This window comes from Lepus europaeus, chromosome 16 (assembly GCF_033115175.1).
Source record: "Lepus europaeus isolate LE1 chromosome 16, mLepTim1.pri, whole genome shotgun sequence".
Lineage (NCBI taxonomy): Eukaryota > Metazoa > Chordata > Mammalia > Lagomorpha > Leporidae > Lepus > Lepus europaeus.
The window spans coordinates 91,584,259-91,596,807 of NC_084842.1; the positions used below are offsets into that span (position 1 = coordinate 91,584,259).

Sequence of the window (12,549 nt, forward strand, 5' to 3'; positions counted from 1 at the left end):
CGCAGCTGGTGAGGAGGGCCTGAAGCGGTGGGAGAGGCCGCAGGCCGGGTCCGGTGGCCTGTAGGCTCCACCTGCCTCCCACGGGCCTCCCGCGGCACAAGCCCCCTCCCGCCTCGGTTCTCCCTGGGCGCCCGGACCATGCGCGCCCCCACTTCCGCGCGGCCGCGTCACCGCATCCCGAGGTGGCTGCTTGCCTCGTCTCCTTGGAAACCAAAATCATCGCTGGGAGTCGGCTCCTGGCAACCGGGCCCACGCGTGGGAGCCGCGATGCTCCCGCAAGCCGACCCCGCCGCGGCCGCCTCCGGGATGCGTTCGGCCGGGGTTGCCACCCCGAACTCCCCGCCAGAAATTCGCAGCCCGCGCTCCAAATCGGCCCCAGGCACATGGCCTCCGCGTCAGGCGGCTTCGGCGCACACGGGCCCGGGGGCCCACCACCAACCAGGCCCCGCACGCCCCTCAGGGACGCAGAGCCTGCCTGCTGCGGGATGTCGGCCCAGGTCGGCACTCCCTGGGGTGCGGACAGGCGCCCAGGCGTGGCCCCCAAGCACCCCCGCCCCTCCTCCCACCGCGCGCGGTGAGTCAGCGGAAGCGAGCGGAGGCCTTCGGAGACCCTCCCGCCCCGCCCCGTCGCCCACCTGCTGGTCACGGTCGGCCCCCGCACCCACGCAGGCCGGGAACCGCCTTCGGATGCGCACCCATGTCAGGACAACGCGTGCCTGCTCCCGCAGCGCCTAGGAGACTCTCAGAGGTCTTCACCTCCAGCTTGGTCCCTGCAGCCGGTGCCTCCATGGCCGCACGCGGCTCCCACGCGCACTCACCACGCACTTCATGCACCACACTCCCCACGTGCACACACCCGCCACGCCCATGCACGCTCACCACACTGCAACCCAGTGTATACACTCAGTACCCCGCACCCTGTGTACACCGCACACCCCGTGTGCACTCCACACCCCGTGTACACCCCGCACCCAGTGTATGCCCCACAACCCGTGTGACCCCGCATCCAGTGTGCACCACACACCCTGTGTACGCCCCGCACCCCGTGTGCACCACACACTCCGTGTACACACTACAGACCCCCACACTCCACGTGCACGCGCACCCCACACACGCTCACGCGCAGCCTCCCACGCGCGCTCCACACGCACTGGCGCACACGCCGCACCTCCGGGAGACCCAGGCGCCATCCCTCCCCCACCCGCGCTCGGCCCCTCCCTCTCCCGGCCCCCTCCCCCCAGCCCAGGCCCCCTCCTCCTCCTCACCCGGTCTCTCCCGCACGTCCGCCCCAGCCCCGCTCGCGTCCCCAGGCTTCCCTGCGCCGGCAGGCGGGTGAGCGCCTGGCACGGCGGGGCAGCGGGAGGCAGCGAGGCCACGCGCAGGGCGCCGAGGTGGGCGGGGCGAGGGGTGGGGCCCGGGGGTCCCCGAGAGAGCCGCGCGGCGGGGGACGGAGGCTACGCCGAGGCGGCCAGCGCCGTACTGGGCCCGCGGCCCCGGGCGCCTCCTCGGCGAGGCGGCGGCGCTGGTGCGGGCGCAGGAGGGCGGCGCCAGGGCGAGGCGCGCCGGGTCGCCGCGGGGGGAGCCGAGCGTCCCGGGAGCGGCGCCGCGGGCTGGGGAGGGGGCGCGCGCGCCCTGCGGTCCTCGGCTCCGCAGCGGTTCCCGGCGCGGGGTCGCGGCGGCAGGAGGCGCGGGATGCGGGCTCCGGCGGCGGCGGCGGCGGCGGCGCGGCCCGGCGGGACGCGGGAGGATGAGGAGGAGGCCGGCGGTCCGGCCGCGCGGCGCCGGGAGGAGGCGCAGGCGGCGGGGGCGGCGGCGGGCGGCGGCGGGCGCGCGGGGCGCGGGCCGGCTCGGGCGCGGAGGATGAAGTGGAGCGTCCGCGGGGCCTGCGCCGCGCTCTCCGCCTGCCTCCTGCTCGCCTGCGCCCTCAGCGCCGCCGCCGTCGGCCTCAAGTGCCTCTCGCTGGGCGCGGAGCTGCGCGGGGAGCCGTTCCGCCTGGGCGCGGCCGCCGGCGCCTTCTACTCCGGGCTGCTGCTGGCCGCCGGCCTCTCGCTGCTGGGCGCCGCGCTGCTCTGCTGCGGGCCCCGGGACGCGCCCCTCGCGGGGCCGGGGGCCCCGGAGCCCGCGCCCTCGGCGCCCGCGGGCCGCCGGAACCTGCTGCTGCTGGGCGCGCTGGTCTTCATGCTCGGCGTCCTCAGCGCCTTCGCGGGCGCCGTGATCGACGGCGACGCCGTGGCCCTGGCGGAGCGCAAGTACTCGCACCATTGCGCGCCGGCGCGCGCCCGCGCCGCCCCGGACCGCGCGTCGGCCGCCGAGTGCCGGCGGCTGAAGGACTACCAGCGCGGCCTGGTGCTGTCCACCGTTTTCAACGCGCTCGAGTGCCTGCTGGGCCTGCTCAGCCTCCTGCTGGTCAAGAGCTACCGCGCGTCGCAGGCCCGGCGCGGCCGGCGCGCCCGGCGGAGGAAGGGCCGGGCCCTGGCGAGGCTCCGCGCGCAGCCGCCGGCTTCCCGGGCGCGGCGGGGCCGGCGCGGCCGGCGGGGGCGGCGGCTGCAGCCACGGCCGAGCGAGGCCTCCATCCTGGCGGCGGAGGAGTCGGACCTGGCCGGCCCCGGGGACTGCGCGGGCTTCGCGGCGCCGCTCGCCGTCTCCTACATCACCGTGGGCGCTTTCCCTGCGCGAGACGATGCGGGCGCGGAGGTGCGCTGCGGGGGGCACCCATCGGTGGAGCTGCCGGGGTACGCGCCCTCGGACCCAGACCTCAGCGCGCCCTACCCCTACTGCTGCCGGCCGCCCTGCGAGGCGACGCGCCCCTGGGAGCCGGGCCGCGCGTGCTGAGCCCCGCGGTGCGGGGGGTGCCTCTCCGTGGCTGCGTGGCTCGCGCCGGGTGCGGTTGTCACGTTGGCCGTGCGCGGCGGGGTCCGCAGCCCGGGCGGCGCGGAGGACGGAGCCAGCGGCTGCGACGCGGGGACCGAACGTGCGGGAGCACCCGCGGCGACGCCTTGTACACGGATGTGCCTGCTTCTGTCCGCACTTAACTACGTGTTTGTGCAGCGGTCGTGGCCGGACGGCGGCGAGCGCCTGCCCCGAGCCGGGGTCTGTGTTCCTGGAGGCCGTCCCCGCACGCGCGCACCGCTCTCGCAGCTGTGCGGGATGTGTCCGGCGAAGCCGAGCTTACTCTGGGTTCGTACGTGTGAGCAGCCTGGTCCTGTCTGGGAAAACCGCACCGTCTGTCCCGCAAACATGATTTTCCTGTTGGTTAAGTCGTTGCTGTGGTGATTTCGAGGATGACAGCGTTTCCCGTAAAATCTCCCCAGGAATGGTCTCAGCCCGGGAGAGGGGCTGGGAGTGCAGGTGTGCGGTCCACACTCGTGTGAAGTGAGTTCGTGCTTCCGGGAGGCTGGGCTCAGGCTGCTCCTGACGGAGCAGGCAGAGGCAGGTGGTGAGCGGGCTCTGGGTGTGGCAAAGGCACGCGAAGGGGCAGCGGGGGGGGGGGGGGGGGAGGCTGCGGCGTGGCCCCAGGGGTGGGCCCTGGATCCAGCCCTGAGCTCGGTGCCCCGGCCCTGCCCGAAGCCGCGGCTCCCTGCACCCTAGGCCAGCGGAGGCGCCCCTGGCCGGTGGGGCTCCCCTGCCCTCGGGACCTTCGGAAGGCAGTCTGTGTTCCAGGAAGCGAGACCTGGGCGGTGCGCACCTGTCGGGCTGAAGCCCCAGACCGCGGAGGGCCGGGGTCCTCACCTCGGGAGTCACCCGTGGGGATCCATCAGGCCCCAGAACAGGTCTTCAGATGCCCACGCCGGCTGGGACAGGGGACAGTGGGACTCAGCTAGACTGCGGCTGACCCGCCGGCCCCTCCGCCCAGGCAGCCAGCCTGCTGCCCTGAGCCTTGCAGAAGGGTGAGCCTTGGAGCCCTTGCTCCCGGGGTGGCTCCCCAGGTGTCTGCTGGTTGGAGCGGGCCCTCAGGGAGGTGGCCAAGCCAGGCTGGGGGGTGGGGCGCAGCCAAGACCTGGGAAGCCAGGCCCTGCCCCTCTGTTTTCTTCAGTGTTTAGTCTTCACACTTCATGCAGCTCAAAATGTTGAATGCCTTTTGACTCACATCTGCCATGAAAATCACTGACCTCGAGTTTCAGGTTTTTGGGGCCAGAAGGCAGAGCAGTGTTGTGAGCACGGCCTGTGGCCAGGAGGGCAGAGTGTGTTCCCCTGTGGGCACCACCCTGGGCAGGGCAGCAGGAAGAGCCAGGCCCAAGGTGGGAGGACAGCGTCAGTCCACTTTGGCAGAGGCTGCTGTAATGCTGTGGGGTGCCAAAGGTTAAGTTTAAAAGCTTATTGAAGTGGGGTTCCCCTAGCGCTATGGCGTAGCAGGTAAAGCTGCTGCCTGCAGTGCCAGCATCCCATATGGGTGCTGGTTTGAGCGAATCTCAGCTGCTTCCCTTCTGATCCAGTTCCCTTCTATGGCCCGGGAAAGCAGAGGAAAATGGCCCAAGTCCTTGGGCCCCTGCACCCGCGTGGGAGACCTGGAAGAAGCTCCTGGCTCCTGGCTTTGGATTGGCACAGAACTGGCCATTGTGGCCATCTGGGGGAATGAACCAGTGAATGGAAGACACCTCTCTCTCTCTCTCTCTCTCTCTCTCTCTCTCTCTCTCTGCCTCTCCCCTCTATGCCTCGCCTCGCCTCGCCTCTCCCCTTCCCTTCCCTTCCCTTCCCTTCCCATCCCTTCCCTTCCCTTCCCTTCCCTTCTCTCTCCCTCTCTGTAATTCTGCCTTCCAAATAAATAAATCATTTTTTAAAAGAAGCTTACTGAAGGGAATGGAACCCCACACACCCCTAAAGTCAGACTGGTTTTCAGGAAAAGGAGTGGACCAAGCCGTGCCCTTCCATGGGAATGACCTGCTCTCCCCCTGCTCCCAGCACCAGCTGTTGCTGTCCACCTTGCTTGAAAGGCAGGAGGCGAGCATACTCCCCAAATGTCTGAGTCTCCCCTGGGCAGCAGGGGCCCGTGTGGCTGGGCCTCCACTGCTGCCTGCCAGGTGCGTGGACTGGGAGCAGGGCGGGGGGCAGAGGAGCTGGGACTCACTGCAGGGACACAGGTGTCACCTCGCCACTCAGCCGACCACTTGCCCTCTGGCAGCAATTTTATTCAGGGTTCTGCTTTTTTGAAACTCTTGGTTCAGAATTGATTCTTTTTGCTACTTGGAAAACAAGACAAGTTCCTGACCTTTCTTTACCTAGGTTTGTTCTGTTTCTGAGATGTATTGGGATGTTGAGACCCCAAAGCCAAACAGCAGCTCCTGGCATTTTCTGGGGCCAGGACGCGTGTGTGCCGAGCTGTGCAGGGAATCACCCGGTAAAGCCGAGACCTGGTGCTGCTGGGGCCCTGGGGCTGGGCTCTCGGACCCCCTGCTGACCGTGCTCTGCCCCTGCTCCCGGGAATCTGATCCACACAGCTGAGCTCTGGCAGGAAACTCAGTAACCAAGCATTGAACCCTGAAACAAGAGTTGTTTGTCCGGAGTGTCGGACTGGCTGGTGTCCTGAGGCAGCAGAGGTGGTGCCTCCAATGCGTGTGGACACACTACGCGCAGCACAGGCTGTCAGGAGCTGCCCTTTCTCTGCAGAAGGGAGCTAAACCTGTGGGCCTCTGTGCGGTGGCCACGAGCAGGCCATGGGTGTGGGGGAGTCCTGAGGGCTGGGCACTGGCATCTGGGTCTGGGCACATGGACTGAGAGCAGAGGGCATTGCAAGAGGGTCATTTTGTCTCCGAGAGGGAAGTGGTCACAGAATGAGACGAACCCGGAGGTACGTGAGGGTGGACAGTGGGAACGTGGGTCTCAGTAGAGGCAGAGCCTGTGGGATTATATGATGATTGTAATATCCGCCGGTTCACTCCCTGGATGGCTGCAGCAGCCAGGGCTGCTCCAGGCTGAAACAGGAGCCAGAACTCCATCCAGGCCTCCCACATGGGTGGCAGAGACCCAAGCACCTGGGCCATCTTCCTCTGGCTTCCCAGGTACATCAGCAGTAAGCTTCGTCAGAAACAGAGCAGCCTGGACTTGAACCGGCACTGATGTGGGATGTGGGCATCACGAGTGGCAGCTCAGCCCACCATGGCACAACGCTGCCTCCTGCCATGAAGTGATGGGCAGACCATCTGCAGGCCAGGCCCTGTCTTGGTGGCACTGCACAGGCCACTGACTGGGAAGGGAGTGAGCAGGTGGCCCTGTGCTCCTGGCCAATCCTCTGTCCTGGCCTGGCCTTGCTGGCAGAAGCCTCTCCCAGACACACTCCAGCTCCCAGGTCCTGCACCAAGCCACCCCCATCCAGACTCCAAGCCTTCTGGCCCTGGATTCCCACGTTCGCCTGAAGGTGTGGCTATCACAGCAGTTCTCCAACAAGAATTGGCGAGCCCTCAGCCTGGCAGCTGGTAACCTCTGACCCTCTAAGGGCAAGGCTGAGCTTCCCTCAGCTTTGCACAGCAGAAGCAGCCATGCATATGCTCGATGCTACAGCGGGCTGCAGGCTGCAGCAGGGCTAAGTGGTAGGGCGCAGCTTGTGGGATGCAGGCAGTGGGTACAGGGGGTGGAGTGCCAGGGTAGGTTGCAAGCTGTGGATTCAGGCTACATGGAGATGGGTGTGTGGTTTGTGTGTTCATGGATGGAAGTGGATGTGTTTGTGTGTGTGTATTCATGGATGGAAATGGGTGTGTTTGTGTACATTGGTGGAGACAGGTGTGTCTATGGATGGAGATGAAAAGCTTTTGTATAATCACTAACAGAGAAAGCAGTGCGTGTGTCATTTTAGTTCATGGATTGCACTTTGAAATCTATGATTTTTTTTGAAGATTTATTTATTTGAGAGGCAGAGTTAGAGAGAGAGAGAGAGAGAGAGAGAGAGAGAGAGAGAGAGAAAGGTCTTCCATCCACTTGTTCACACTCCAAATGGCCACAACAGTGGGAGCTGGGCCATTCTGAAGCCAGGAGCTAGGAGCTTCTTCTGGGTCTCCCATGTGGGTGCAGGGGCCCAAGGACTTGGGCCATCTTCCACTGCTTTCCCAGGCCATAGCAGGGAGCTGGATCAGAGGAGGAGCAGTCGGGACTCAAACCAGCACCCATATAGGATGCTGGCATGGCAGGCAGAGGCTTAACCTATTAGACCACAGTACTGGACATACCCCTGCTGTTTTCACACCAAATAGAGATTTTGCCCCTGCTGGATCTCAGAATTCTAGAACCTCCCTGCTCACCTGCGTGTTAGCGGCTGGAAAAGCCAAACGCTTTACAAATGCTTGCAGGAAGATCCAACGGGCTTTCCGGAAGGTGGATTCCCATAGCATCCCAGGCCAAAGCGACAGGTCTGGAGTTAGGTGCAGTCCAGCATCTCAAAGTGGATTTTAAGGAGTCAGCAAAGAAGTTTGCTTCTTCCATTCAGCCTAATGAGTTTGCTGGTAAGTGGATTGGCCGTGTGGTACAACAAGTGAATGTCGTCTGCAAACGTGTCTTCTGGGACGAGTGTTGGTGCTGTGCTGGAGGCTGCATTTCATACTGGAGTGCCGGGGTTCAAGTCCCCGGGAGGCAGCAAGGTGATGGCTGAGGTCCTAGGGTCCCTGCTACCCTCATGACAGATGGAGTTCCCAGCTCCCAGATTGAGCCTGGCTCTGCCCTGGCTGTTGTGGGCATTCAGGGAGTCAACCAGTAGATCAAAGATCTCTGTCGGGGGCTGGCATTGTGGCATAGTGGGTAAAGCTGCTGCCTGTAGTGCCAGAGTCTCATATGGGTGCTGGTTTGAGTCCAGGCTGCTCCACTTCCAATCCAGCTCTCTGCTATGGCCTGGGAAAGCAGTGGAAGATGGTCCAAGTCCTTGGGCCCTGTACCCGCGTGGGAGACATAGAAGAAGCTCCTGGCTCCGGATCGGCACAGCTCTGGCCTGCAGCCATTTGGGGAGTGAACCAGCGGATGCAATACCTCTCTCTCGCTTTCTGCCTCTGCCTCTCTGTAACTCTGCTTTACAAATAAATAAAAAAATCTTTAAAAAAAGATCTCTGTCTTCTACATAAAGTAGAAATAAATACAAAAATTTTAAATGTTTTATGTCTGCATTGGCTTTCGTTCTAGCTGATAACACTTTTTTAAAAAAATATTTATTTTAAAGTCAGAATTACAGAGGTGGGAGGGAGGGAGGGAGGGAGGGAGAGAGAGAGAGATCTTCCATCTGCTGGTTCACTCCCTAGGTGGCTGCAACTGCCAGGGCTAAGCCAAGCCAAAGCCAGGAACCAGGAACTTCATCCTGGTCTCCCACATGGGTGCAGGGGTCCAAGCACATGGGCCATCTTCTGCTGCTCTCCCAGGAACATCATCCGGGAGCTGGATCAGAAGTGGAGTCCCTGGGATTCAAACCAGTATCCATATGGGATGACAGCACTGCAGGTGGTGGCTTTACCCACTATGCCATAACACCAGCCCACCAATAACATTCTAGTTGATAAATTAAGGTTGCCTTTGCCTGAAGAAGTGAGCACAATTACGTGCAATGTAAGAAGACTCACAACCACTGAGACATCACCTGCTGCCTGCCTTTGTCTACGGGGCAACAGGCTGGAGTCGAGCCGGAGCTAGGAACTGAACCCAGGTGTCCAATGTGAGGTGCGCGCATCTTAACACTTGGGCCAAATGCCCACCCACTGTATTTTCAGGTTCTGTCAACAAACCATCAGAAAATAAAAGTGAAAAACAACTGTGCTTGGTGCAGCAGGTTAATCTGCCAGCTGGGATACTGGCATCCCATACAAGCACCAGTTCAAGTCCTGGCTGCTCCACCTCTGATCCAGCTCCCTGCTAATGCACCTGGGGAAGCAGTAGAAGATGGCCCAAGTCCTTGGGCCCCTGCACCCATGTGGGAGACAGGGATGAACCTCCTGGCTCCTGGCTTCAGTCTGGCCTAGCTCTGGCCATTGCAGCCATCTGGGGAGTGAACCAGTGGATGGGAGATCTGTCTCTCTGTCTCTCCGTCTCTCCCTCTCTCTCTGTAACTTGGCCTTTCAAGTAAGATAAGTGTTTTAGACAAAAAGACGTCTATTTATAACAACATCAGAAAATGCCAGGAATAAAATTAACACAGGACTTGCACAGCTCTGGACTAAACACCATGAATGCCACAGAGAGCAGCTAGAGAATACCTGCACAGCCAGAGAAAGACATCCAGGCTTGGCAGCAAGTACTGCACGCAGAGTGTCTGTTCTTCACAGACTCACCTCTGGAGTCTACACAGCCCCAGTCGTAATCCAGTTTCTAAAAGTAGAAAGCAATACGCTGGTTGTGAAATGTATATGGAAACTCAAAGGGCCTAGAAGAGACAAAGCGATCTTGAAAAAGACAGCTGCAGGATTTGTACTGTGCCACATCAGAACTTAACCTGCTGTACAGAAGCCAGAACATCAGGGCAGTCCAGTCACATGGACAAAAGAACAGAGAGCCCAGACAGACACAACGAGAAAAGCAGAATATTCTCAATGAAGATAGTAGAAATAGATCAACGTCTGCATGAGACAGAGACAGGAGGAAGAAAAGGGAAAAAAGAGCTCAGCTCCTACCTCACACCACACACAACTCCTACATCACACAACTCTACCTCACCACACACAACTCTACCTCACACCATATACAACTCCTACTTCACATCAAAACAACTACTAAATCACAACATACACAACTCCTATATCACACAACATACAAGTCCTACCTCCCAAAATATACAACTCCTGCCTCACACCACACACAACTCCTACCTCATACCATATACAACTCCTACCTCCCAGCATATATAACTCCTACCTCCCAGCATATATAACTCCTACCTCACACCTCTCAGCATATATAACTCCTACCTGACACAATACACAACTCCTACCTCACACTACACACAACTCCTACCTCACACCACACAGAAATCCCACCTCACACCACACACAACTCCTGCCTCCCACCATACACAATTCCTATATCATACCACACACAACTCCTACCTCATACCAAACACAACTCCTACCTCACACCATACATAACTCCCTCACAGCACACACAACTCCTACATCACACCATCAGAACTCCTACCTTCCAGTATACACAACTCCTACCTCACACCACACATAACTCCTACCTCATAGCACACCCAACTCATATACCATACCATACAGAACTCCTACCTCCCAGCATATACAACTCCATATCATAGCAAACACAACTCCTACATCACACCAAACACTCATCAATTTGAGGAGGCTCTTAAATATAGAAATAAATTTAAAGCTTTTAGAAAAATCCACAAAGTTGTAGAGAAAAAACAAAAACCAATAACCATGAAAGACATAATTGTTTATCAAAAGACACCATTGAAAACAGATAAATAAGGCACAGATGGGAGAAAACATTCACAAAAAAGTTGTGGCACAGAACTTAAAGAACTGTTATGGTTCATATGGAAAAGATAAGAAGCCAGTTTACAAAAAGAGAAAGATACACGAATAGATGAGAAGCACACAGAGAAGGTTCTCAGTGACAATCACCAGGAAAATGCACATTAAACCTGTGTAATACATGTGCTTCTCAGAAAAAATAAGATTAAAGACACAGGCGCTGGCTAGGCCATGGAGCAATAAAAAAGTCACCCACTGCTAGTGAACAAGGGCTCGCTACTGTGGCAACTTCGACATCCACTTACCCCACAACCAGGACTTCCAGTGCCAGGGATTTACGGCGTCAGAGCACATGCCCCCAGAAAGCCTCAATTCTGACAGCCAAACTGGGAGAATCCCTTTGGACAGCAGCAGAATGGATCAGATAATCAGGGAGCCGAGTGCGCCATCTGCGGGGCACCCACTGGTCTTGCAACAGAATGGTGCACAGTACGTGGGCCCACTCAGCTGCATTTCTAGCATGGGCTACAGAGGTGAGCAGTACTCACTTCCGGAAAGACCATGATGGAGCTCTGTGAGAGCCACAGTCTACACCTTGACAGAGGCAGGTCACACGGACATATCCCATTGTCAAAACTGCATCTCAAGGAATGGAAGCGGCACCTCAGTAATTGCCAGAGAGGTAACTGCGGGGGAGGGCTGGGAGGAAGGACCACAGAAAGCCCAGCATTCAGACTGAGCTGAGTAACAGGTCCCTAGAGAAAATCAAGAACCCAGTCTCAGGAAAGGACAGTGTGACCAGCGTGGCCAGAATCAAGCTCGCAGAACACAACACACATCCTGAATCACGACTGTTCCAGAGAAAACTCGCCAAGTGGGAGAGGAAAGGAATGCACCATCTTTCACAGCGGGGGTCAATAGACGGGCTAAAGCAGAAATGCATGTACATTTTAAAATTTAACATGATTCCAATCTCTTAACATTTTTAACCAATTCCCTTAATTTTATAGGATTATTTTATGAATATTTATTATAATGATAAAACATTTATATAAAGCTTAGTGTTCCTTTGGTTTCATTTTAATTTGTGAACTTCAGACTCTAGATGATTGACCAATAGTGCAGGCGTAAATGTCACAGCTGCTCATCAAAGGGGAGATTCTAAATGTTTGAGTCCAGTTTCCTAATGCCTTTTAGATTACACAATTTTTCTGAATCAGAAGTCTTTTTTAAAAATTTATTTATTTATTTGAAAGAGTTACACAGAGAGAGGAGAGGCAGAGGGAGAGGGAGAGGGAGAGGGAGAGGGAGAGGGAGAGGGAGAGGGAGAGGGAGAGGGAGAGGGAGAGGGAGAGGGAGGTCTTGCATCTGCTGGTTCATTCCCCAATTGGCTGCAACGACCGGAGCCACACTGACCTGAAGCCAGGAGCCAGAAGTTCCTTCCAGGTCTCCCACGTGGGTGCAGTGGCCCAAGGACTTGGGCCATCTTCTGCTGCTTTCACAGGCCATAGCAGAGGGCTGGATCAGAAGTGGAGCAGCCGGGACTCTAACCGGCACCCATATAGGATGCCGGCACTGCAGGCCAGGACTTTAACCCGCTGCGCCACAGCGCTGGCCCCTGAATCAGAAGTTTTAAAAGCAAATGTTAGCACCTGAATGTTGGTCAAGGTCAGGCCCTGCCCGCCTGGTGGTCACCGCCATACACAGGAGCAAAGAAAGTGCCCTTCTAGGATGTCTTTGCTGACGTTACTCAGCTGTAGCCTGGAGCATGAAGGGAGAGGCGCCTAAAGCTGCAACCCGCGTTTTAGCCTTGACTGCAGATCCAGCACTAGGAGGGAGTCCAGCTGGACTGGTCCCTGCCATTGCCAGGACACTATTGGATAAAATGGACAGAGGAGCTCATGGACCTTTGGATCTGGGTCTCTGGTGGGGGATGTTTCCTTGGAAATAAAGTGACACTGTCAGTCCAAGAAGAAAAAAGCAACTCACAGAGTGTGTTCTGAGAATCAGAAAGTGTAGGGCTTCCTGCATAGATCAAAGCTGTGGGAGACTTGTACCTGTTCCTGCAAGTGTCTTGCTGTCTAAGGACTTCTATTTTTTAAAAAGATTTATTGATTCATTCATTTATTTATTTATGAGGCAGAGCTAGAGAGAG

General features: G+C 58.4%; 1 protein-coding gene across 1 annotated transcript; it reads left to right on the forward strand.

Moving 5' to 3' along the window:
• Positions 1-1,860: 1,860 nt before the first annotated feature.
• On the forward strand, positions 1,861-2,832 carry TMEM271 (transmembrane protein 271). Its single transcript, XM_062213010.1, has one exon. It carries the CDS (start codon positions 1,861-1,863, stop codon positions 2,830-2,832), a length of 972 nt encoding a protein of 323 aa, XP_062068994.1.
• The last annotated feature ends 9,717 nt before the right edge of the window (positions 2,833-12,549 follow it).